The following is a 24,390-nucleotide window of genomic DNA, read 5'->3' on the forward strand; positions in this document are numbered from 1 at the left end:
AATTTGGGCTGCAGGCGCGCGCCACGGGGTCGGGCCCATGCAGCTCCAAAGTTGAAGAGCCCTGCAGTTCAGCTACTCTCCCTGGTTTCGTCCAGTTCTCCGCAGCAGTAGCTCACGACGCTGCCGCTCATCTGTAGAGAGCAGTCTCCTGGTGCAGCGCCCCTCGGCACCCTCGATCGCCTATGGTTGACGACAGAGACTTGGGCCGGTTCGGGGTGAGTTGCAACAGCACCAGGAGAAAAGCGTCTGGAGCGCTCCAGCGATCACGGCCCCGCCTGCAGGCAGCCTGCATGGCAGCTGGGGCGCTTGTTCGGCAGCTCAAGGGGTAGCGTGGCGTAGGGCCCAAGGGGCGGGGCAACGGGAGCCCCTGGCTTGCCGCAGCCACGCCGCCGCCGTCGCTGCCTGCCCCCGTCGCTCACTGCTCTGCTGCCGCTGTCCCGCCGCTCAGAACGTCCTGGGCCTTATCATTGCCGTCCTACTGATTGCGTATCACTACGTGACGGCCGAGCCCCGGCGTCAGGACTAGGCGCTGCGCCCGAGACAAGTCTATCTACTCGCGTAGAGCGAGCCAGCCATGTCGACATTTGTGGGCGGCAAGCTGAAGCTCAAGGGCGGCGTGGATGTGTCGCAGCTCAAGGGCGGCGTCAAGAAGAAGAAGAAGAAGTCGGCGGCGGCGGCGGATGCACAGGCGATAGTGCCCGCCGATGGCGACCAGCAGGCGCAGCAGGATGCGGCCACAGCGGGCGGCGAGGGTGGCGACCAGCAGCAACACCAGGTGAGCTGGGGGGACAGGAGCCGTTTCCTCTAGCTTCCAGGGCACAGATTCCAGGGCACAGAAAGAGCAGCATGCACTGGCATGGCTCTCTCTCCACAACATGAGGCTCTCTCTCCACAGCATTGCACTGCCATGCTGTCTTAGCTGCTGCTGCTGCTGCCCAAATTGCTCTGCTGCTCACCCTTCCTCCCACGCCATGCCCGCGCTCGTGCCAGGGCAAGGTGACCAAGGACGGCGTGGTGCTGGACCCGTCTGCGGTGGTGGACCGCCGCACCGAGGCGGAGAAGAAGGCGGAGGCGCACTACCTCAAGTACGAGGAGCAGCGCGCCAAGAAGGCGGCCTCCAAGAGCCACCGAGAGCGCATCAAGGACCTGAACGAGAAGCTGGCCAACCTGACAGAGGTGGGCTGCGATGGAGGCAGCTGCTTGCGGAAAGCGGCAGCAGGCAACCGGGGTGGCGTCTTGCGAGCTGGGCCTGCTGGCGGCGCTGTGTTGTGCACCGATGCTGGTGTTGACTGGCCCTCGTGCTGTTTTGTCCCTTTCATGTGTGCAGCACAATGACGTGAGTGATCGGCAAGCTAGGAGTGTTGTGTTTCTCCAGTGCATTGGACTTGTTTGGCAACTTGTTTTGCAGCTTGTCAAGGGGCTAAGGACACGGGCAGGCACCGAGCGCCTGTTGCTGCTTTTGTCTGTATTCTGCAGATATTCAGGATCAGTTACACGGCTTGACATGCCCATTGCCTGGAGCCACACAGCATCATGTTGGAAACGAGCTGCGAGCCAGCACGATGGCCCTTGCGCTGTATTTTTATGGGTCCCAACACCTGTCGTGCCAGGCAGCGTGGCGTCACCCCCTGCCCCCAGCTGTCAATGCAGCCAGCTTTCCCTGCCTTTCTTCCATTTTGCTGCCCATGCTTGGCGCGACATTTCTCTTGTTTAACAACAAAGTAGCAGCGTGCAACTCAAAACTGGCAGTACACAGTGGAAGGAGAGAAGGGGACAGTGTTGGGCAGGTGCATCAACGGCGCAGCCCAGCAACAGTGGTCGGGACCAGCAGAGCGGAAGAAATTCCTTCACAGGCGGCACGCCGTGTGCCGGGGAAGGCGGGCCATTCATCTACCTCCCGCCGCCCCAGCATGCGGCGCCGCCCACTCTTACAGTGCGGGTTGGCGTGCAGCAGCTGGATCACTTGGGCGCAATCATGTCCTCGGGGCGCACCCAGGCATCAAACTCCGCATCGGTGCAGTGGCCCAGCGCCAGCGCCGCCTGCTTCAGGGTGCTGCCCTGCATGGCGGGCACGCGAGGAGACGCAGCGCACGTCAGCAGGTGCATGGGGCAGGCAGGGGCACGGCTGCGTTCTCGGGAGAGCAACCCAGCAGGCAGGCAGGCCTGCCGAATCTTCAGGCTGGCGCACTGAGTCAGCAGGCAGGCGCACGCAGGCGCCCCACCTCCTTGTGCGCCTTCTTGGCGATGGCGGCGGCCTTGTCGTAGCCGATCTTGTTGTTCAGGGCGGTGACCAGCATGAGCGACTCGTGCAGCAGCTGTGCGATGCGGCCCTCGTTGGCAACAATGCCCGACACGCAGTTGTCTGCAGGGGACCGGGGGAACGGGGCGCAGGGCAGGGTGGGCGGCGGTTGTGGTGCCCAGGTTCAGGCAGCGCCGCTGCCTGGACCTGAGCTTCCCAGCGCCAGTGGCAGCCGCCTGGGCGACCCCAGCCACTGCCACAGCCGCGTCAGCATCCACCGGCTGCTTTGCCGCAGCTCGCCCGCCCACCGGTGAAGGACACGGCGGCGTCTCCCAGCAGGCGCGTGGAGTGCAGCAGGTTGCGGATGAGCATGGGCTTGAACACGTTGAGCTCAAAGTGTCCGCTGCAGCCGCCCACGGTCACGGCCACGTGGTTGCCCATCACCTGGCAGTGGGAACGAGGGGGGGGCAGGGGCGCAGGCAGCTCAGCAGGCACTGGGTGCAAGTTTGGGTGGGGGCGTGCCTGCGGGTCGCGGCTCTGGCCCCTCCCCACCGCCGCCGCCCACCTGTGCGCAGACCATGGTCAGCGCCTCGCACTGCGTGGGGTTGACCTTGCCGGGCATGATGCTGCTGCCGGGCTCGTTCTCCGGCAGCTGCAGCTCGCCCAGGCCGCAGCGCGGGCCCGACCCCAGGAAGCGGATGTCGTTGGCCACCTTCATTAGGCTGACCGCAATCTGCAGGGGAGGCCCAGGAGGCGGCCGGGTGGAGTTGAGCCGCGGCATGCGCGCGCCAGGAAGCAGGCCAGGCCAGCAGCAGCACGATGGGTGCGCAGGCAGTGGCCAGCGGCAGCAGTTGACCAGGCAGGAGGTGGCTGGGCGGCAGGGGAAGCGGCGTGCACCGTGTTGAGCGCGCCGCTCATCTCCACCACCGCATCGTGCGCCGCCAGCGCCTCAAACTTGTTGGGCGCGGTCACAAAGGGGTACCCCGTGTCCTCGGCCACGGTGGCCGCCACCTTCTCCGCAAAACCAATCTTGGCGTTGAGGCCGGTGCCCACGGCTGCGGGGCAGGAGCAAGGGAGGGCCGTCAGAGGCAAGCAGCAGCAGGTGTGATGCATGGTTTTGATGGGCACAGCACAGCTGGTTGCCGCGGGCAGGCGCCCCCTGGCTGGCCGCTCCTCCAGGGCCGCCGCCCCACCTGTGCCGCCCTGCGCCAGCATGCAGAGCCGCGGCAGCGCCGCCTCCACACGAGCGATGCCATACTCAACCTGCGCCCCAGCCAAGGTGTGAGGATGAACACATGAGGTCGCCCCGTGCGCATCCAGCCTGCCTTTTGTGCTGGAACACATCCAGCTGTCTATTGCGCCGCCTGCAGCCCCAACTCGACGCCCTGCTGCACCCTCTGCCCTCCTGCCTGCACCTCGCCAGCCACCCTCGCCAGCCACCCTCACCCACACCCAAGCAAGTGCCGCAGCAGCAGCACCCGCCCACCTGCGTGGCGTATCCGCTGAACTCCTGGCCCAGCGTGAGCGGCGTGGCGTCCTGCGTGTGCGTGCGCCCGATCTTGATGATCTTGTCAAACTCCTTCGACTTGGCATCCAGCGTGCCGTGCAGGTGCTTCAGTCCCGGCAGCAGCCGCTCGTGGATCTCTGCATGGAGGGGACACGCCGGGGGGGCTCCTCGGAGGCGAAGCAGGGCCGGGGCGATGAGCGGCAGGGGAGCCTGCCAAGGCGCCAGGTCAGCAGAAAGGTGCCCACCCGTGACGCCCGCGATGTACATGACCGTGGGGAATGTGTCGTTGGAGGACTGGCCCTTGTTGACGTGGTCGTTGGGGTGCACCACGCCCTTGTCGCCCAGGCTGCCGCCCAGCAGCTGGATGGCCCTGCACCGGCGGCAAGAACACAGCCGGCGCGGGCACCAAGGTAAGGTCGGCCTCCAGCGCACCACTCCGTCCCAGAGCAGGCTGCTCAGTCGAGCCGGGGCCGAGTCCTCGCCATGCGGCTTGCCCTTGCCCATGCCGTCCCCGGACCAGCAAGCGTGCGACAGCGCACCTGTTGGCGATGACCTCATTGGCATTCATGTTTGACTGCGTGCCGGAGCCGGTCTGCCACACCACCAGCGGGAAGTTGTCGGAAAGCTTGCCCTCGGCCACCTCCTGGGCCGCCTGCAGGCAGGTACGGCAGGCAGGCATCCATCATGGCGCTCCACCCTGCAGGCAACGCCCGCAAGCTGACCAGCAGCCGTGGCGGCCTCCTCTCCTCCTCGTCCTCGTCGAGACTGCATCCCCAGGACCCTACCCAGCCCCTCCACACACCTGCACCACAGCGTTGCCAATCTTGGGGTCGAGCACGCCGAGGTCCATGTTGACCTTGGCGGCAGCGCCCTTGAGCACGCCAAACGCGCGCACCACAGGCTCCGGCATGCGCTCCGTGGGCCCCCCAATCTTGAAGTTCTGGATGGACCGCTGCGTCTGCGCACCCCACAGCCTGCAAAGCGCAGGGCAGGGAGTGGTTGGCAGGGCAGGGCACGACACAACACGTGCCGCCGCCGCACGGCTGAGTCACCCCGCCGGCGTGCAGGGTTTGTGGCATCTCGGTTCATGGCCGCCAGGCGCCGGCTCACTTGTCCTCTGGCACCTCCAGCGGCCCAAAGGTGTCATACTCGGTGCGGGTGCCCATGGCTCTGACCAGTGCTGCAGGCAGGGGGGAACCCAAAGCTCAGGGCGGCCATCCGCTGCACCGACATCCCCTGGCGGCTGTCCAAAGCCCCAGGCTTGCCTGGCAGGGCCACCTGCCCTCCGCTCAGCTTAGAGCTGAGAGACTGCGTTGTTTTGCGCAGCATCAGGGCTCGACACTGTCAGGTCCGCACCTCGATTGTGCAGTCCTGATCAGCAGCGAGTTTTCAAATGCGCAAAGGCCGCCACCTTGCGTACAACGCAGAGGTGTCTGCTGCGACCATGCTGTGAAAGCCAATGAGGCCGCCATTAACTTGTCTCATTGGCAAGCGATCCAGCAAGTTGCAAATCAATGCAATCAGGGGCGCCATCGCCCCACCCACGCGCCACCTCCCAACCCTCTTCTTGGCAGCCCGCGGACCGCCCAGCATGTCTCAGGCGTTGCGGCAGGCCCTGTACATGGCCAGGAGCGCGTTGGCCTGCGCCAGCCGGGAATGCCTGACCAACCCCGCTGCATCGGCTGTGCAGCTAGAACCCCGGGCCTTGACGAGATTGCTGAGCTTCAGGGGGTTCAGGCAGCAATCCTGGGCAGCGCAGAGCGCCGCCGCGGCCCCCACTGGCCAGCAGCAGACGGCGCCGCCGCCGCCATCTCCTTGGACGCCGACGCGGGAGCTGAAGAAGCGTAAAATCCTGCCCAAGCGCATGCAGCACCTGCTGACGGTGAGCATTACTCTACTGCTGCTGGTGCTGGGAGACCGCTGGATCTTCGTGTGTGCCGAGGAGGACCGTGCAGCAGCAGCAGCGGCCGACGAGGCATGAATCAACGCATGCACTGTTTTGTGGTGTTGCGCGTGCTGTATCCCTGCCCTCATGCCACGTCTGTCGTCCCACCTGTTGCCGCCCTCCAACCTACCCCGCAGACGCTGGAGGCGGAGCGGGAGAGCGAGATGGCGGCGGAGCTGAGGCGGCCCGTGTTTGGGCCCGGCGACGTGATCGAGCTGCGGCTATCTGTGCCGGAGAACAAGCGGCGCGTGACGGTGTTCAAGGGCATCTGCATCGCGCGCCGCAACCGCTCAGTGCGCACAACCTTCACGCTGCGCAACATCTACGGCGCCTCGGGCGGCATAGAGCGCACCTTCCCGCTGTGAGTGCGGGGCGGCGGTGGGGGTGGAGCGGCGGTGGGAGTTGGCAGGCGCGGCTGCCCGCAAGGCTGTGGCACCACACATCTGCTTCTGCCGCTCAGGCTGCCACCCAGCACGGCGCTTGGCTCGGCAGCCCCGCCCGCCTGCCCACACGGCCTGCGTGCCCCGCCCGCACCCCGCTCCCGCAGCTACTCTCCACACATCACCGAGATGAAGGTACTGAGCAGCCGCAAGGTGCGGCGCGCCAAGCTGTACTACCTGCGCCAGCGCACCGCCAAGGAGCTTCGCACATGATGGAGGAGGGCGCAGGCAGAGCACAGAGCTGGCGCGGCTGGTGCCATGCACGCCAAGGGCTGCGCCCGGCAGCTTGGCTCGCCACCTCAGAGCAGCCTCAGCCGTGCGCTATGTGTTCTGGGTCTCATCACAATCTTGCTGTCACAACACATCAGGACAAAACTGGGAATGCTGCAGGTCAAATGTACAGAGCAGAAAAACTGCAGGGGCATACAGGGAAAACTCCAGCCTACAAACATCAGGCTGTACAGGGGTGGGCGTGTCTGGGGCTGCAATGGCCGCTTCACCGCTCCAGCTTGATGCGCCCGCGACGCATGGGCCGCTTCTCGCGCGGCTGGCCGGCGCCGGGCGGCGGCGGCGCCTGGATGCCCAGCTTGGCCTGCTGCGCCAATATCTGGCCTATCAGGTCCCCGCGGCTGCTGCCCACGTGGCGCCCCACCTCCTGGCCGTTGCGGTAGAACAGAAAGGTGGGCACCTGCAGGGCGGAGGGTGGCAGGCAGCCGCGGTGGCATGCACGGCCCTGGGCCTAGCAAAGGCGCCCCTCATTCCACACCCCGGGTTGCTCAACTCCTGTGGCCGCCACGCCCGCCGCCAGTGCCCTGCCATCCCGCCACCCCGCACACCACCCTGCCTCCTGCCGCACACCGCACCTCCTTGATGTCCAGCTCCGCCAGCAGCTGCGGCTTGTCGTCGCCCAGCAGGCGCGCAAAGGCGGCGTAGCCCACAAAGTTGGTGGCCAGCGCCAGCACGGCAGGGTAGATGTGCACGCAGGGGGAGGCGCTGCAGGGGAGGCACGGCGAGGGCGGGGGCGGTGAGGGCGGCAGGCAGGCGGCTGGCTGGGGGCAGCGGACAGGGCTGTCTGGCGGACAGGGCTGTCTGGCTGCCGGGCTCTGCCGCGGGTGCAGCTGGCACCACAGGGGCCCCACTGCAAGACCTGGGGGCCTGGACCTGCTGCTGACCACCAGCCTGCTGGCCAGCATTGCACGACCCGCGTGCCCACCACTCCCGCCTCCACCTGGCGGATGTCCCGCACCTGAGCAGCGACACATCCACCACCGTGAGCACGCGCTCCGGCTGGGCCGCCACAAAGTCGGCCAGCTCCTGCTTGGAGCCCAGCTCGGTGATGATGCTGCTGGCCTTGACGTTGTTGGCGGCGGTATCGCCGTAGTACAGCACGCCTGCGGTGGGGGGGGCCAGGGGCGGGGGCGGGCCGGGGGCGGTTGTGTGGGAAGCGGTGGTGGCGCGGGGAGCGCGGCGCACGTGCTTTGGGTGTTGGGCTGGTTGTTGGGGGAGAGTGGGCATGCGGGGCAGGGCCACGGGTCTGGCCCCAGCCTTCGCCCGCATGCCCCTCCTCCCTCCGCCCGCTCGCCAGCCTCCTCCCTCCCGCCCCGCCCCGCCCACCTTCCCCGAGCGTCTGGTCCAGGCGCACCACGCCGCGGTGCTCCCACACCTTCTCCCCGCCCTTCCAGAACTGCACCGTGGGCAGCACCTCCACCCCCAGAACATCACACAGCTCAGAGCCCTCGTCGGTGTCGGCCTGCAGGGAGGACGGCAGCGACGGCAGCGGGAGGAGGTGAGGTAGCTGCAAGCGCTCAGCAACGCAGCCAGCCAAGCGGCTCCCTCCCGCGCTGGTGGCAACCGGCCACACATGCACATGCTTTCTTCAAGCCTGTACCAAGGCAGGCTTTGCCAAGGCACGCCAAGGCGGCAGCCCACCTCCAGCGACAGGAACACGACATCCTTGCACTCGCGTGCGGTGCGTGCAAAGGTGTGCTTCAGCCCGCTGCACGGCTCCAGCGCCGCCTTCTGGTCCGCCTTCCACTGCAGCTCCGCCTCCTCCAGCCCCGTCTGGCACACGTGGTCGCTCTGCACGTTGAGCACAACCAGCTTGTCGCCCGCCTGGCGGGAGGAGGGGTGGCGGGAGGGGTGGGGAGCACGCGATCAGCGGTGCGGTTTGCAGGAGGGAGCACGCGGCAGCAGTGCTGCAGAGAACCACGGCGGGCAGCAATGTGGAAGCACAAGATGAGGCTGGCGGAGTGGAAGTGGGCACAGGCGGCGATCATCGCAGTCGCCGGGTTTGCTGACCCAGCTGGCGAGCCGCCAACCTGCTTCAGCTGGCGCTCCCAGTCTGCCTGATCCACGATGTCGATGACCCGCTCCTCCACCTGAGCCGACTCACGCAGCCGCCGCTCAAGCGCCTGCTCCGGCGTTTCGCCAGGCTGCACGCGGCAGGGACGGGAAGGATCGGTGTGATCCGTGGTAGTAGTGGCGGCAGCCCAGAGCATGATCGTACACCTGTTACTGACTACAGACGCTCAGCTCGGTAGACTACAGCCGGTCAGCTGGGCAGCCGGGCCTGCGTAGGCCGTGCGAGCTCCTCACCTTGACCCGCGCCGCCACGGAGCGGCGGCCTGGCTGATGGTGGGGTTGCAGCGACATGCGCGCCTGGAGCTGTCGGAGCCGCTCGCTGCAGGTGCTGGAGGTCTTGCTGGCCCTTGAGCTGCCGGTGGTGCCGGCGAGATGGGCGAACCCTGTCGCCGAGCCACGCATGCCGGGTGCAGCAAAAGTGCATGCTGTGCGATGTGCTAGTGGAGTCATTAGGAGCGCGGCGCAAGCGCCAGTGCTTCCAGCCCGGCACTAGGGTACACTGCTCGGCGCAGCAGCACGCAACGAAGCAACGTTCCCAGCACGATTGCAGGTGGCGATGGGAAACGACAGCGAGGATACACACATATCGCCCCGCTTTGACAGCTCATCCGCCGCCCGCATGAGCGGGGGTGCGGCATTGGTTCTTAAAAGTCGAATGGCATGTGTGTGTGTGTGTTCAGTACCAATCGCTTCGTAACAATTATGCTTTACAACAAAGCTCCAGTCGACGCCTACTCTGCGCCTTGCGTTGCGTCACACCACCACGCACTTGCCCTCCGGCTTCACCTTGGTGTAGCCGTACTTGCACCTCCGGCAGCGCCCATCGATGCCACACAGCTCGCACCCCTTCACCGTGCACTTGTGGCACTTGCCGCGGGCGTCGATGTAGGGCGGCGCCGGGCCGACATATATGTCGCCAGGGAACATGTACGACCCACTTTCCTTGGAGTTGCACCTCAAGCACTTCTTCTGCGTGGCAGCGTCACACTCTACGCAGAGCGGGTCGGCGCACCTGCAAGAAAGAAGCACAACAGCCGGCAGCGCTCAATGCAGGGCGGAAGCCAACAGCTGCCGCCAACGGGCACCCTTCAACAGGCACTGATCTGTGCAACCTTGACACATCGACCCGCGAAGCATCCCGGCAGCCCCTCACCTCTTTGGCTGCCCGCCAACAAGCACATAGCCCTCGCTCGCCCATAAGCAGCGGCGGGCGTTGCACTCGCTGCAGCCGCGCTGGCACTGCCGGCACTGGCCCGTCTTGGCGTCCTTGTACACACCGGTGTCTACCTCCCCATTTCCAAAGTAGGTGTATGAGGCGCAGGCATCGCACTTGGTGGGGGTCAAGCATGCGTCGCAGAACGGCACCAGGCACTGCAGCGCGGCAGGGTTGCAGGCAAGCTATGGCGGCAAGTAGGCTCAGGGAGCCGTGACACGCCGGCCAAGTGGGGCGGCCAGCTGCCAAGACCAGGGTGTAGTGCAGGCAGCGGCGAGAATTCCCACCTTGAAGCACTGTTTTTGGACGCCTTTGTACTGGTCCCAACAGGCCAAGCAACGCTTGCCGTCGGGAGTGCACTGGCTACACCCTTCAGACCTGTCGCCACAACGCACACAGTCGCTGTAGTCGCGGCACTCGACACACATGGAGCCCACCAGCCGGAAGCCGGAATCACATGTGCGGCAGCGGCCATCTCGGCTGCACTTGAGGCAGTTGGGCATACACTGCAGCAAGGCTAGGGGTTGAGTGCGCACGGGCATGTGTGGGGCGGGTGGAGCGGCAGCCAGCAGCGGCGCAGGGTGGGTTTTGGCCAGGCACGTCAGGCACGCAGGCAGGCAGGCACCAGTCACCGTTGGCATTGGCGTCACCTGCCGGCAGCGGCCATTCCCGTCGAGGTAGGTGGCGGTGTTGTTGGGGCCCCATGAAGTGCAGGTGGCGCAGCGCTTGCTGCAAACTGGTGTTGACTCCCAATACTCGCACAGCGGGTCGATGCGGTCGCAGGGAACACACTTGCCGCCGCGCAGATGGAAGCCATCTTCGCAGGCAGTGCACTTGCCCTTGGCGGTGCATTCATTGCAGTGCTCCACCAAGCCATCACACTGCATGGAAGCAGGTGCACGGGACACAAGGGCCTGGCATCAGCGTGCCTGTTCTGACGGTGGGTCGACGGCAGCGGGTTGCCAATGGCTCACCAGCACACAGACGCCATTGCGCAGGACCCTGCCAGTGTCGGGATCACAATGCTTGCATTTGCCGTCCTGATCACAGGCCTTGCAGCCATAGCCAACCAGGTGTGTGCACTGCGGTAGGAGGAAGAGGGGGCGGGAGCCACGGGTGGGTGGTGCACATGCACTGGCAGCATTGCCAGCGCCGATGTGCATCCCGGTGCTGGCCCTCTGCTCCTCTATTAACGCCGCACCTCGCGGCAGTTGCCCTCCCTGTCCATGTACACTGGGGCAACGCCATAGCCATCGGTGTACTCAGCCCAGGCCGGCCTCTTCATGCATTTCTGGCACTTCTCTGGTGAAGGGCTACACACGGCGCAGTTTTTGTCCTTGCAGGGATGGCAGGTGCTGTTGATCATCACAGAGCCCTCGCCACACTTGGTGCACTTGCTGCCGTCAGCGCTGCAGGCGCGGCAGCCTGTGCGCCAGGGGTGCTTGGTGCACTGCACAGCCGGGCGACGGGTAGGTTGAGGAGCTCAGCAGCATGGTCCCTTGCTCCTCCGACCCGGCACAAGGCATGGCCATGGCGCAAGCTGCAATAACTGCCCACGGCGCCCGCCCGCTGACTGCACCGCTCGCACCTTGGCGCAGGTGCCATTGGGAGCCCTGACAATCAGGAAGGTAGGCTCAGTGTAATCCTCTGTCCAACTGTCGTTTGGCCAACACTTGGCGCAGGAGCCATCGGGGCGGCATTCGGCACAGTAGTCGCCGCAGGACTGGCAGGTGCCGTTGGGGGCGAGGTACATTGAAAGCGATAGGGAGTCCCAGCACTTGGTGCACTGCCCGGTGGAGTTGCAGGTTGCGCAAAAGTCAATGTTGCACTGCGCCCCGCGGGTGTGTGGGTGTGTGGGAGGTTTCAGCTGTGCAATGGGCGGTAGGGCGGCAAGAACGGGCCCACCCTACCCATTCCAGCCGTGGGCACCCACCTCACGGCACGACCCACTCGTGTGGATGTACATGTTCTCTTGCATACACTTGGTGCATTTGGTGCCGGACGCGGAGCACGTCCTGCACCCGGTGGCTTTGCACTGCGGAGGAAGGTGGTGGAGAAACAGGTTGCGGCCAGCGGGGAAGAAGAGGCGCAGGAGCTGCGGCGCCAGCACAGCACCCACCTTGGTGCAGACGCCGTTTGAGGCCAGGAACATGCCCTCCACGCACAGGGTGCATCGATTCTTCTTCGAGTCACATGAAACGCACTTCAGGTCCGTACACTGCAGAGGGCAGGGGGGCGCAGGCTGGTGGGCGGCGCTGGTGGGCGGCACCGGCCGGTGCGGCCGGCGAGGGGCCGCGGGGCGGAAAAGGTGGGAACCCCGACTCGCGATCGGCGGCCTGCGCCCTGCCAGGGCTCATCACACCTTGGTGAACCCTGCAGGTGGCAAGAGCAGCCGGCACAATCGAGTAAAATGTCCTAATAACAAGTACACTTGTTGCCGGCCAACCTTCGGCGCCTGAGGCCTCACCGAGGGCGGGATGGGCGGTCGTGAGGGTCGCCAGGGCTGCCAGGGCCACGGCGGACCAAAACAGACGCGGTGGGCCCCACATCTGGGGGGTAGGGCAGTGCGCAGTGCAATCTATTGCAACATGATCAGTATAATACGGTTATTCTTAGGGTGCCGTGCTGACACGATACGGTTTGGGTGCCGTGCTGGTGCCAGCGCGACGTCGCAGCGCGGCCGTCTGACAAGACCCTCCCCCGCCTGGATTTAGTGGCTGCTGCTGCAGTTGTTGGACCAGCCTCTTGCACACGCTGATCCAGGATCCCGGCATGGGCTGCTAGAAGTCCATCCAGCGCCATTGCCACCTGCAGGCAGCTGTCGCCGCGCTTCAATGCACTGCCGCGCTGATCAATCTCTACTCTCAGCCTGACAGCACATGTTGTTGGTTAACATGTGGCATCTCTACCTCAACACATGGTGCCTGCACGTGCAGTTGTCTCAAGACTACCACACCACGCTGCTGTAGTACACATGCACACCATCCCGCTCTTTCCACCCGCCGTCTGCATGCATAAAATGCTGCGCGGCCTGCACTCCTACCACACACACATTCTCACATCCCTCCCACAGATCTGACACTCTTCGCAAACTCTCCACACCCAGCCAGCCACCTAGAAATGCAGTCGTCCATGACCCGGAGTGGCTTTGCCGCCGGCACCCGCCTGCCCCTGCCCCAGCGCGCCTCCCGCTCCGCTGCCCGTGCCGCGGTGAAGTTGCAGGCGCTTTTTGCCAAGACCAAGACCGTTAAGGTGATTCTGCGGAGGTGTCTGTGGAATTGAAGGGTTGTGGGATGCATCATCCATGGGGGGGTGGCAAACCACTCTGCGCCAGTCTTTCGTGGCTTCATCCACATGATTGTGGCTCGATACGCCGTTTGTGTGGCGGGGACCTAGGAAACTGTGGTGGGGCTGGTGACGTTGTGCATCCCCAGGCTGTTTTTACTGATCGCGACGGTGTTTTGGTGTGCAGGACGCACCAGCTGGAGCCAAGGTGCTGGTTGCGGGTAAAGACATCAAGGTGAGGCCGGGCAGGCTGGGTTTGCTGGGCCTGGGGGGCACATGGCGCTGGCGCCGCGGGCTGAACAGTGGGAGGGTCTCTCCGGGCCAGTCTGCATGGTCCTCTTGCCTTGAGAGCGTTCTGGCAGCCTCTAGGAAGCCGCTGGCTGCAGCCGGCTGGACCTCTCTCACTACTTTCTCGGGCTGGGGCACTACCATCGCCGCCGCCGCCGCCGCCGTGTCGCCGTTCATGTGTGCTCACGCCCCCCGCTGCTCCCCACCCCCACGGTTCAGGCCACACAGTTCCAGGCTGACCTGGGCTTTGCTAAGCCCACCATCGCTCTTGGTTTTACCAAGTCCAATGTGAGTCACTGAGTGGCATTTGCCTGCAACTGGCGGCAGCGTCGTCCGTGCAAGTGTCCTGGCCCCTTTGCTCGTGCATGCGATGTGAGCCCCTTTTTGTTGCCACTTGCAGGAGCTGTTTGTTGGCCGTATGGTGAGTGCGTGCGCCCAGTCCTGATGCACTCTCCCTTCACCGACCACCTGCCTCCATGGCAGCACGTTCCTCGCCTCAAATCTCACTGCTGCCTTTCCTGCAGGCCATGCTGGGGGTGGCGTCCGCCCTGATTGGCGAGGTGCTGACGGGCAGCGGACCCTTGGCCCAGCTGGGATACGAGTTCAAAGAGTCGATTTTTGATGTCGAGTTCGAGATTCTGGCAGTGATTGCTTTCAACTTGCTGGCTGCATTCCTGCCCGCCAAGGGCAAGTTTGTGCCCGACGAGGCGGAGCTGGAGGAGCGCCCAAAGGGCCCGCTGCAGGACCCCCGCATCTCCCTGCTGGAGCCCAAGCGTTTCCTGGGCGTATCGAGCTTCGGTTTCTCCAAGGTGAGTCCTGTTGGCAGCGGCTGAATAAAAGCCGTGCCGTGGCAGCCGGGCCGCCAGGGGCACTGCTTCCACTCACATATGCTTCCCCCACCTTGCCTGCAGGAGAACGAGCTCTTTGTGGGCCGCGTGGCACAGCTGGGCTTTGCTGCCGGTATGTTGCGGGCGGCAGCGCGGCAGGCAGCCGGGCGTGTGCGACCTGCACTGCTATTGCTGCAAGCAATGGCGATGGAGGACCCCCATGCTCACTTGCCTGCCTGCCTGTCTCCCCTCCCGTTTTGTTGTGAAGCCCTGATTGGCGAGGCAATCACCGGCCAGGGCATCCTCGGCCAGATCGGCATCGAGACTGGCCTGCCTCTGAGCCAGACTGAGCCGCTGCTGCTGGGCTTCATCGCCTTCACCCTGTTCGCAGCTGTGAACGAGGGAAGCGGCAAGTTTGTGGACGAGAAGTGAGCCATGGTTCTCCCCAAGCTGAGTATGGCATGATAGCAGTTTGTCAAAGCAAGAACATTACGTCAGAAAGCTCCTTTGGATATATTTGCACTTGGCACACGACCAAAACTCAGCCTGCCCCATTTCATTTGCCCCATTTCATTGCGAGTACTAGCCCCTCTGTAGCCCTAATACCACCACCACACACACACACAGCACCACCGCCTGTTGAAACTTGAATCCATTGAGATGTAAATGAACCTAAATGTTTGTCCCTGAAGAATATAAGTCATTGCAGTTAAACTGCACGAACAGCAAAAGCACAAAATGCGCAAGCAGAGCTGCGTCACTCGCCCACCACCAGGCCTGGGCCCAACCCGTAGCCTTCCAACTGCAGCGCCACCAGGAACGACTCAATCATGCCCACCAGCTCTTGCGGCCGTTCCTCGTTCGCAAACACGCCGGCCTGCACAGGACAGCCTGCAGCGTTAGTGCGCAAGCGACTCGCAGCCAGCACCGCAGGGCCGCCCCTCCAGCCAGCGCCCGCCAGCTTGCCTGTGGCACCTCCAGCAAGGCAAAGCGGTCCTTGCTGGCCCGCGTGGCCAGCTCCACGCAGTCCTCCTTGTGCAGCGCCTCGCCGCCAAACAGCAGCAGCAGGCGGCAGCGGATGGAGGGCACCAGGTGGCTGATGCTGGGCCGCGTCAGAGCGGCCCGCAGGTAGTGGCACACGGCCAGCGGCGGCAGCTGCTCACACTCGCGGCGGAAGGCCTGCGGCAGCAAGGGCACAGGCACGGGGTTGTGTGGAGGGCACAGAGCGCGTGCACACATGCCGCTCAGCTCCAGGGGAGTGCGATCGCAGGCTGCCCGAGCCCCGCCTGCTGGCCCAGCCCTCCAGCGCGGCGCCCACCTGCAGCAGGTCCGACTCCCCGCCCAGCGCCTGCTGCATGAGCTCCCCAAACAGGCGCTGCACAAAGTACTTTTTGACGCTGGGGCCCCAGCCCTGGTAGGACAGCTGGCGGCAGGCCACCTGGCCCCACGCCCACTCCCACCACCCCGGACGCTGGCAGCACGGCGACACCAGGATGAGGCCGCAGAACAGCTGCAGGGCAGGGTGGGAGGCACCAGTAACAACAGAAGAGCAGGCCAAACAACCAAACAAGCGTGTAGTGCGCAGGGAGTAGAGCTCCTCTGTTGAGCTGTCCCCAGCGCCCCCTGCTCACCGATGGGTTTTCAGCCGCCAGCTGGGTGAGCAAATAGGCGCCCACCCCCACCCCCATGCCTAGCACCTCGCGCAGCTTGAAGTGGCGCACCACATCTGCCAGCGCCTGCACCAGCTTGCCCAATGTGAGCGGCAGGAAGGAGGCGGGCGTCTCCGCCTCTGCGGCCTGCACCAGGGGACGGGCAAGGCGAGGTGGGGGCTCCCAGCCGTGCCCCGCTGGTTGCTCGCACAGCCCGCCAAGCAGCAACGAGCGTGGCGATGCATTGGTGGCGGACACACAGGCTGCCGGCACCTAGCACCGTGGCTAAGCACCCACCTGGCAGCCGGGGGCATCCACGTGATAGAAGCAGAAGTTTTTGCTGAGCAGCGACTTGGGGCCGGCGGCCAGCAGCAGGCTCTGAAAGCAGGAGCGGTGGTTGAGCCCGACGTCGTGAAGCGTCAGGCAGGGCGTGCGCCCGCGCTCGCCGCACACCGTCACCGTCAGGGGGCCCCACCGCGTGTCCACCGACTCTGCATCGCCTGCGAGGAGACGGGTGGGGAGCGAGAGTGTGTGTGTGGCCGCCGCCTGCTGCCGCCGCCGGCAGTAGCTTTTAGGCACCTGTCCTCCCGTGCTGCGCTCCAAGCGTTGTAGGAACAGACAATGGAATCCCCTGGCCTCCTCTGGGGCAGACAGGAAGGCAGGCCAACATGGTCGCGCAGCTAGCGCACTTGGCATGGCACAAATGTGGTCGCACAACGGCAAGCATCAGTACCTGGAACCAGGTCCTCGAGCGGCACCGCCGCTGTTGAACAAGACTCGGCCATTGCGTCGGCTGGCAGCAGAGCGCGGCGCGGAGGCCCTGGAAGACAGGAAATGCAGCTGTAACGATGAGGAGCAGAGCTCGGATGAAAGATCCTTCCACCAATGTGCTGCTGTGCGCAATGCCACTTGGCGGCCCGCCTTGACATGGCGGCGACGGGGGGCAATGTGTTCATCACAAGGACGATGAATCCTGAAAAGAACTGCCACTGATGGGCTTCGATCAGGTAAGAAACATATGATGTTGCATTGTTAGCCGAGAAATATGGCAACGGTCAAAACTGCGCAACAAGAGGGAAACAGAGGGAGGATATGTCCGTTTGGTGCCTGGCCTCGGATGGCCAGTCAGCAATACAAAGGAAGTGCAGAGGAGCCAGATACCATCATGGGCAACATGATAAAGCAAGATGAAGGGTGCGTTAAAATCGGCCACCGGGGAGGGCCTCACACGATGCGGTCGCCCCGTGTGGGCAGCTTGCCAAAGACGACGGCGGGCAGGGGCGGGGTGGGCGTGCGCAGCGCGGGCGGGCGGATGACGAAGCAGAGGGCAAAGGCCACCACCGTGGAGAGGCCCAGGAAGAAGATGAGGAGGGCCACAGCGGTCAGCACGCCCAGCACGCCCAGCGTGGCCGACGGGTCCTGCCAGGACAGCAGCGCCTGCAGAAGCGCATGGCAGGGGGAGAGGGGTTCAGCCAGCATGCAGCCCGCCCGCTACTGCAGCGCCGCCCCAGACTTTAACTGTCACATCTCAGCCCAGCGCCCGACGAGCGCCCTGCTCCCGCAACTCCGAAGGCCAGCCCAGCCCCCTACCCGCTGCTGCGGCCCCGGCCCCAGTCCCGCCCCCGGCACAGCCCGCTCCTCACCCCAGCGCGCTCCATCGCGGAGGCCACGTCGTCCAGCACGTTCTGCACCGCAGCCCCATGCGCGTCAGCCTGTCCACCTTGGCCCTCAGGTTGACCAGCGGGTTGACCGTGGTCGTCTCCAGGCTCTCATTCTCGGGCTCGATGTCGGGAGGGTCCTGCTCCATGCGCAGCGCACCCTCTGCGGCCAGGCACGGGCAGGCAGGCAGGCAGGCAGGCAGCAGGGGGCGCGTGTGGGCGAATGGGGCGCAAGGGGCGCAAGCAGAGGAACACGCGGGGGTGGTGGGGGGTGGCATGCACCCTTCAGCCGCGGCACGCCAGCAGCCAGCCCAGGGGGCCCATGCACGCGCGCCTTCAAACTCGGGCTGCACCGCCAGCGTGCCGGCCACCACCCAGGCCAGCACCAGGGGCACCGCCACGCGCGGCGCAAAGCACAGCACCACAATGGCCGCCATCGCCGCCACGCTCTCCCACGGCTCCTGCCACGTCTGCAGGCGCGGGAGCAGGGGGGACCCAGATCGGACCGATGGGGAGGCGGTGTCAGAGAACAGGGGGAGGCCCCAAGGCAACACCCCGCATTGCTCTCCAGGCTCCCGCCAGCTGCGCGCGGCCAGCATCCCCTCTTTGTAACGGCAGGCAGGCAGGCGGGCAGGCGGGCAGGCGCTTCACGGGCCCCTGCGCCCTCGCCTTGATGGCCTCGAACTTGCGCTGCACGCGGCGCAGCCCCACCAGCGCCATGCGGATGCGCCGGTAGTTGACCCGCGCCCGGCTCATGGCAAACACCTCCCTGCAGGCACGCAGGGCGGGGAGGGGCCGGTGTCGGCGTGCCTGGGCGTCCGCTGGGGTTGCACGCAGCAGTGCACCGGCGCGCGCGCGTGTGCTGCCCATCCCGGCTGTCACACGCCCGGCATGGCGCGGCACGCAGCAGCTGCCTGGCAGCCAGCAGCCCTGGCCCGGCCCAGCCCGCCCCACCTCTCCGCATCCAGCACCGTCAGCGCCTCTGCCGAGCCGATGGATGGGTTGGCTCCGTCCAGCCAGCGCAGCACGATGCGGCGGCACTCCCGCGCCATCACAGCCTGGTGAGCCTTAGCGTCCACGCCGTGAGCATAGGCGGCGCGGGGCAGGCGCGGGGCGGCATACCCCTTGAACAGAGCCAGCTGCACGCCAGCGGCGGGGTAGGCGGGCAGCACGGCGTGAGCTGCCTTCCTGGCTGGCTGGCCGGCCGGCCGGCGTGGGAGCTCCTCCCGTCGCCACGTCACCCAATGCCCCGCCATCCACACCACCATACATCCACACACACGCACACACACACACGGCCCGCCAGCCAGCCACCCACCGGGCTGGGGTAGCTGGTCTCGAGCGACAGCTTGACCGTGCCCGCCTCGTGTGCGCCCCGCGCCCGCTCCCCCAGCAGCACCAGGTCGGCTGAGAGCGGGGTGTTGGGGCGCAGGCACGACAGCCGCACCCGCAGCTTGCCCACCACCACCACGCCGGCGGCGGGTGGCAGGAAGCCGGGGCGCAGCCGCTCGGTGGCCTTCAGGCCGCGGGAGGGCTGGAACAGGGCTATGGTGAGGATGTGTGATGGGTCCAGCACCGGCAGGGACAGCTGCCACCCGCACTCCACAGACGTGCGCCCTGCAGCAGAAAGGCCGCCACAGCACAGCTTGAACAGGCGGCTGGCGGGCTGCACCCGAGCACCGCAGACACGACGAGAGGTAAGTGAGCGGAGCGGGGCGGTGGGAGCAATGCGCTGCGCGGGCGGGTTGCCCACCTCCCATAGCCAGCTGCTTGCTGCGCCCCCAGTGCGGCCCGCACTTGAGCACAAAGTAGCAGTCTGAGTTGCTGGCGGCGGGCAGCGAGATGCTGTGCACAGTCAGCTGCAGGGTGCCGACGGGCTCGGGCAGCTTGGGCGGGCCGGGGGCCAGGGCAGGCGCGCCGCCAGGCGCGGCTGCCGCATCTCCCGTGGGGACCTGCAGGCGGGGAGGCAGCAGTCATGCAGCAGGTGTGCGCGTACACAGCGGTAGTGCCAGCAGCAGCCCCACCTTCCCCCGCCAAGCTCGGCCCCGCGGGCGCCCCACCTCCTGGTCTGACGACATGTACCGCGAGATGCGCTGCCAGCCGTACTGCGCCAGCTCAGCGCCAGCCGTGGCGTAGCCCTTCAGCGCCGCCTTGGCCCGGTGCCGGTGGCTGTCCTCCCACGTCTTGAAGCTTTGCTCTGCAGGGAGGGAGAGCGAGGCACACGGGGCAGCCTGGCTGGGCAGCTGCCTGCACAGTGCCTCCCGGCCTCCCAGCGCCCCAGCGCCCTTCCTGCAAACGGCTGAAGGCACGTGCCCAGCACAAAGCACCATGGCGGCACAATCTCCTGCGCTGCCCTGCTTTCCCGCCTCCCCATGCACCCCACCCACCCCACCTACACCTCCCACCATGAACAACATCAGCGCCGGGTGCGCCTACCTTCGCGCATGCACCACCACCAAACAACACCAGCTGCCGTGCCGTGCCTGCGGCGCCTACCTGAGTGCATCACCTTCTTCTTCAGCTCCCGGTTGCTATACTCCAGAGTCAGGCTCTCCAGCCGCTGCACGCGCCTGCCCGCGCCGCCGGCCCCCTCCGCCGCCGCATGCTGCTGCTGCTCCTCCGGCTCCTCGCCGTCCAGGAAAGGGGCCTGGTACATGCAGCGCCGCAGGTCTGTGTCCACGAGCGTGGAGCGCAGCAGCACGCGGCCGCCTGGCTGGTGCTTGAGCACGCTCTCCAGCTCCACAGTGCTCTGCCTGCACGTCTCCTGGTTCTGGGCCAGCGCTGGCGGCACCAGGGCGTGCACCCACACCTGCGGGCGGGCGCAGAGGGTGGGCAGGCGATGGGGCTTGCTGGCAACAAACCAGCAGGCAGGCCACACTGCGGTGTGGGGAATGCCCACACAGCTGCACAAGGGAGCATCATGCGCGCAGGCTTGAGAGCCCAACACACACCAACCCTTTCTGCTGAAACCACTCACGTGCGCTATGCTGATCAGCCTGCCCCGCTGTGTACTGCTGCTGGTGCGGTACAGCTCCACCCGCAGCTGGCGGTCGCGCAGCGGCAGCGGCGTCGCAAACACAAACGTCTGCGCAGCATTGGGGGAGGCGAGGAGGTCGGGGCAGCGGTGCAGCAGCAGCAATTAAGTACAAGTCAACTCGCCGCCCCAGAGACAGCAGCTGTTTCGGGCCGCCGGCATGCCATTGCACGGCAGACTCTGCCCCTAGCGCCCCCGCTGACCTGGTGCCAGTTGGCGGCGCCGTTGGCGTGCTCCTTCTTGATCCAGCTCGTCTGCTTCTGCCTGCCCAGCACCAGGCGCACGTACATGCGCATGCCAGACAGGGCGTGGTGGCCCTCGTCACGCGACAGAAAGGTGGGGGGCCGCGCCAGCACAGACGACCGTGCCAGCTGGCCCTCGTCGGTGCTGTCCCGCCCTGTACCGCGGGGCGTGGCGGGATCCTCCTGCAGCAGCTCCTGGGGCACCTCCTCATCCTCCTCCACCCCCAGGCCGTACTCGGCCTCCCCGCCCATCCCCGCCTCCCGCTCATAAAAGTCCAGGCCGCCGTCTGCGCCAACAACAGGTGCAAAACAGCGGCGGGCACGGCAGAGGGTCAGGGCTGGCTGGGCCAGGGAATGCATGCAGCAAGGGCGCACAGCAGTGGCTGGAGGCACGGCATGGCAGGGCTGGGCGGGTGTGGCGGGCATCAACCTCCCCGCTCACACTCGTCTCCCGGGTCCTCCCCAGCAATCATGCCGTCGCTGACCGAGCTGCGCATGGAGGAGGAGTTGGTGAGGATGCGGGCAGCGCCGCCGCCGCCGCCGCCGCCGCCGCCGTGCTTGCGGTTGAACAGGCGCCCCAGCAGCTTGCCGCCGCTGCCGGCCACCGGGCTGTCGCCGCGCCAGGGGGCCAGCGGGCTGGCGCTGCCACGTGCCAGCGGGCTGCCGGCATCCGAAAAGCCGTTGGTGCTGCTTGCCCCCTGGCCCGCCGCCGCTGCTGCGGGGTGGGCGCCCAACCCCTCCACACGATCTAGTGTGACGGCCAGGCAGGCAATCAGCGGTTCCTCATACAAGATGCCGCGCTGGCTGTGCACCACCTGGGGCACCTGCTTGCGCGTGCCAGGCGGGCAGCACAGCGTGCTCAGCGCGCCGCCGTCTGCACACACGTGAAGTTGGAGCGTGGTCGGCCAGGTATACGACAAAACTCGGGGGGCCAACGTGAAGCGGGTTGGCTGCAAGCAGCGGCTTCAGCGGCAGGCAGCAGCCACCCCACCCGCCCTGCCCTCACGCCCAGCTCACCCTGATGGCCCTGGCCGCCGCCCGCCTCAAAACAAGCCGCCACCTGAATCTCCCCGGCATCCACCTTGCCCCCTGCCCGCGCGTAGCCGTACAACGGCAGCCAGCGGGGCGGCGAGGGGCCCGCCAAGCTGGCCACCAAGCTGTCAAACCGCACCCCCGCACTGCCCCAGGAATTCTTGGGCAAACCCCAGGTCCCATTCAAACACACGGAAGGCAACAAGGGGGCGGCGTTTTGCGGCGCGGCGGGGGGGGGCAGGCGGCAAGGCTGGGAAGGGGTGCAGGCCCTGCTGGGGGATCATGGATAGCGGCGCAGCTGGCAGGCGTGCCCCAGCAGTCCGGCAGCCAGCAGGCCAGCAGCGGGCGGGCATCGCATGGCTAGCTGGGTGCCCCGTCCGGCTCACCCTCTAGCGCCTCGGCCACGTTGGCCGCGCTGAAGCACATGGTTTCGTTCCAGCGCGGCTCCAGAGTCTTCAGCTCCGTCTTGCTGCTGGCCTTGTGCTCGCCCACCTGCAGGGGGTGGTGCCACGCATGCCATCTGTGATGTGTGCTGCTTTGGCGGGCAGGGGAAGCGCAGCAGGGCAGCACCGCAAGGTGCGATTGCTTCCGTCCAGCGCAGCCCACCTTTACAACGCAGTAAGGGTCGCTGAGGCCGTTGGAATCTGCCGCCCGCAGCCGCCGCGCCTGCAGCACCTGCACCACCAGGCTGCGCCCTGCCAGCGGGTGGGCAGCAGCCGCCGCTGCTGCTGAGCCGGAAATGGCGGCGGATCCCTGCCCGCTGTCCCCCGCATCGCTGCTCTGCTGCACGCCTGGGGATGTGGAGGGCGGCGTGGCAGGGGCCCCCAGCGCCGCTGCCGGTGCCGGGGACTCTGGCTCAGGCGACAGCGACGCCAAGCTGGCCCCCCGGGCGCCGCGCGCATCGCGAAAGCTGCGGTGTCGTAGGCCTGGATTCAGCAGCGACTTGATCGACCATCTGCCCTTCTTGTCGCCGTCCCTGCCCATGGCGCCGGCCACAATGGCGCCGTGCCTGCAGGCGGCGGCGGGCCGGCGGTCACAGTGACGGGCAGGGCGAAGCGCCGGTCAGACAGTCTCTATGAACCACACAGTCCTTAAATACCGGTAATTCAGGGCGACCAGAGCCCTCGTTGGGCTCTCGTCTCGCCCTAAGGCTGGTACCGTCCACCGCGAATGCTCACCAAGCTTGTTCCTAGCTCCACAATACCAGAGATCCTGCTGCAGCACTGCCGCCCTTGAGCGCCGTCCCGCAAGCTCGGCTGAGGAGACCTAGCGGGTCGGCCCGCGTCCCACAGAGCGCATACCGTTGGCTTGCGGCTCCCTCACGCTGGGCATTGCCGAGAGGCGGTGCTGACCGCGGTCATGAACACCTTGGGATGCCGCCCACCTGGCACCGGCGGTGTGGCTCCTCAGGCTTGCCCCAGCACTGCCAACCACAGAGCACAGCCCATCAAGTGCGCCGCTTACACACCACCAGCTCTAGATACAGGGCAATGCGGCGGCGCAGCTCCAGCAGATCTGGGGGGCAGGCCGACAGGCCCCGCTGCAGCAGCTGCACTGCGCTCCGCTCCTGGCCGCCCGCCAGCGCCTCCACAGCCTGGCGTAGCAGTGCCGCAGGATCATCGCTGTCACTGCTACTGATGGCCGTCCAGTCGCCGTGGTCCTCATGCTCTGCCTCGCTGCCGTTGCGGCTGTGGGTGGGCGTTTGCTGGAACTCTCGCTCCACTTCTAGCAATAGGTCGACAACCCTCCCAGCCAGTTCCGTATCCGATGTGGCACACCGCTCCAGCGCAGCATGCAGCAGCGCCTCAGCGTCGTGCAGCCGCCCCTGCTGGTGGATGAGCGCCGCCGCTTGCTCCGCCAGCACCACTGCGGGCTGCTGGCGGCGTGGCACGGCGCCGGGGGCGGCCTTGAACGGCGACACGCCGGGGCTGCTGCGTGGGGAGGCCGAGGGCGGCGTCCGGGCTCCGCCGCTTGTGCCTGATCCCGCGGTTGCCGGGCCTCGTCTCTGCTGCTGGCCCTGCTGCTGTAGCGCACCCTGCTGCAGCGGTGCCTGCTGGGCAGCAGATGGCACCACAGGCTGGTGCACGTTTTGTGGCGCGGCGTCTCGCCGCACCAAGTCCTCGTCTGGCACCTTGACCAGCCCACAGTAGCCTGCCGGCACGGGGTGCAGGGATGCGGTGTAAAAAGTGAGGGGGGGTCGGTGCTCCAACTTCAGAAACACAGGCAGGCAGGCAGGCAGGCAACCCTGACGGACCAAAACGCGACCCACCATCCCAGTAGGGCGTGTTTCTTGAGCAGGCCTCAATGTCCTGGATTTGCTGATCATACAACGTCATCAGCTGCTCCACCCGCTGCTCTGGGTCCTCCCTCTGCTGTGGCACCGTCCACATCGCGACGCGCTCGGAGGCGGCGGCGGCAGGCGGCGGTGGCCCCAACCGGCGGCAGTGGCGGTGGTGGTGTGGCGGTGGTCAGCGTCGTGTCTATTTGACTGATCAAAGGTCTGCAACCAACGTAGGCGTCTTTCTGTGCACTGGACACGCGGTGGTGAGAGGGCACCGTCGGAAGGGGGCCGAAACGAAGGGGGCCAGGTCTAACGCACCAGGAGCGGACCAGACCGTCTCTCTAAAGCAGGCATGAACAAAAGGAACATGAAAAATGGACTGCCAGCTA

General features: G+C 66.2%; 8 protein-coding genes across 8 annotated transcripts; 3 read left to right on the forward strand and 5 right to left on the reverse strand.

Annotated features, from left to right (window-relative positions):
* Positions 1 to 574: 574 nt before the first annotated feature.
* Positions 575 to 1,503, forward strand: CHLNCDRAFT_140509 (expressed protein; the record flags this gene model as incomplete). Its single annotated transcript, XM_005850525.1, has 3 exons — positions 575 to 775; positions 991 to 1,176; positions 1,477 to 1,503. 3 exons carry the CDS (start codon positions 575 to 577, stop codon positions 1,501 to 1,503), a joined length of 414 nt encoding a protein of 137 aa, XP_005850587.1.
* Positions 1,504 to 1,959: 456 nt separating this feature from the next.
* On the reverse strand, positions 1,960 to 5,141 carry CHLNCDRAFT_34079 (hypothetical protein; the record flags this gene model as incomplete). The annotated part of the gene is made up of 12 exons (XM_005850807.1): positions 5,012 to 5,141; positions 4,857 to 4,926; positions 4,549 to 4,720; positions 4,286 to 4,398; positions 3,992 to 4,116; positions 3,726 to 3,883; positions 3,433 to 3,502; positions 3,137 to 3,294; positions 2,805 to 2,972; positions 2,548 to 2,683; positions 2,223 to 2,362; positions 1,960 to 2,058 (listed from the first exon to the last, which is right to left on the reverse strand). The coding sequence occupies exons 1-12, from the start codon at positions 5,073 to 5,075 to the stop codon at positions 1,960 to 1,962; spliced, it is 1,473 nt and encodes a 490-aa protein (XP_005850869.1). The 5' UTR covers positions 5,076 to 5,141.
* Positions 5,142 to 5,337: 196 nt separating this feature from the next.
* CHLNCDRAFT_140511 (hypothetical protein) lies at positions 5,338 to 6,344 on the forward strand (the record flags this gene model as incomplete). The annotated part of the gene is made up of 3 exons (XM_005850526.1): positions 5,338 to 5,628; positions 5,829 to 6,052; positions 6,239 to 6,344. 3 exons carry the CDS (start codon positions 5,338 to 5,340, stop codon positions 6,342 to 6,344), a joined length of 621 nt encoding a protein of 206 aa, XP_005850588.1.
* A 283-nt stretch (positions 6,345 to 6,627) lies between these two features.
* CHLNCDRAFT_140512 (hypothetical protein) lies at positions 6,628 to 8,783 on the reverse strand (the record flags this gene model as incomplete). The annotated part of the gene is made up of 7 exons (XM_005850808.1): positions 6,628 to 6,819; positions 6,995 to 7,124; positions 7,378 to 7,522; positions 7,746 to 7,881; positions 8,061 to 8,243; positions 8,450 to 8,563; positions 8,727 to 8,783. The coding sequence occupies 7 exons, from the start codon at positions 8,781 to 8,783 to the stop codon at positions 6,628 to 6,630; spliced, it is 957 nt and encodes a 318-aa protein (XP_005850870.1).
* A 462-nt stretch (positions 8,784 to 9,245) lies between these two features.
* CHLNCDRAFT_140513 (hypothetical protein) lies at positions 9,246 to 11,857 on the reverse strand (the record flags this gene model as incomplete). Its single annotated transcript, XM_005850809.1, has 8 exons — positions 9,246 to 9,504; positions 9,646 to 9,863; positions 10,101 to 10,211; positions 10,356 to 10,586; positions 10,680 to 10,787; positions 10,907 to 11,155; positions 11,294 to 11,533; positions 11,825 to 11,857. 8 exons carry the CDS (start codon positions 11,855 to 11,857, stop codon positions 9,246 to 9,248), a joined length of 1,449 nt encoding a protein of 482 aa, XP_005850871.1.
* A 968-nt stretch (positions 11,858 to 12,825) lies between these two features.
* Positions 12,826 to 14,537, forward strand: CHLNCDRAFT_140514 (hypothetical protein; the record flags this gene model as incomplete). Its single annotated transcript, XM_005850527.1, has 6 exons — positions 12,826 to 12,957; positions 13,178 to 13,225; positions 13,498 to 13,566; positions 13,803 to 14,087; positions 14,190 to 14,238; positions 14,374 to 14,537. The coding sequence occupies 6 exons, from the start codon at positions 12,826 to 12,828 to the stop codon at positions 14,535 to 14,537; spliced, it is 747 nt and encodes a 248-aa protein (XP_005850589.1).
* A 325-nt stretch (positions 14,538 to 14,862) lies between these two features.
* CHLNCDRAFT_140515 (hypothetical protein) lies at positions 14,863 to 16,450 on the reverse strand (the record flags this gene model as incomplete). Its single annotated transcript, XM_005850810.1, has 6 exons — positions 14,863 to 14,982; positions 15,081 to 15,284; positions 15,424 to 15,615; positions 15,737 to 15,901; positions 16,052 to 16,254; positions 16,444 to 16,450. 6 exons carry the CDS (start codon positions 16,448 to 16,450, stop codon positions 14,863 to 14,865), a joined length of 891 nt encoding a protein of 296 aa, XP_005850872.1.
* A 528-nt stretch (positions 16,451 to 16,978) lies between these two features.
* On the reverse strand, positions 16,979 to 24,110 carry CHLNCDRAFT_140516 (hypothetical protein; the record flags this gene model as incomplete). Its single annotated transcript, XM_005850811.1, has 18 exons — positions 16,979 to 17,191; positions 17,398 to 17,439; positions 17,475 to 17,575; positions 17,741 to 17,882; positions 18,064 to 18,181; positions 18,367 to 18,551; positions 18,731 to 19,029; positions 19,166 to 19,364; positions 19,473 to 19,609; positions 19,909 to 20,221; positions 20,390 to 20,497; positions 20,650 to 20,975; positions 21,131 to 21,562; positions 21,706 to 21,777; positions 22,107 to 22,212; positions 22,327 to 22,729; positions 23,187 to 23,871; positions 23,990 to 24,110. 18 exons carry the CDS (start codon positions 24,108 to 24,110, stop codon positions 16,979 to 16,981), a joined length of 4,002 nt encoding a protein of 1,333 aa, XP_005850873.1.
* Positions 24,111 to 24,390: the final 280 nt, after the last annotated feature.

Source organism: Chlorella variabilis (assembly GCF_000147415.1).
Source record: "Chlorella variabilis unplaced genomic scaffold CHLNCscaffold_3, whole genome shotgun sequence".
Taxonomy (NCBI): Eukaryota; Viridiplantae; Chlorophyta; class Trebouxiophyceae; order Chlorellales; family Chlorellaceae; genus Chlorella; species Chlorella variabilis.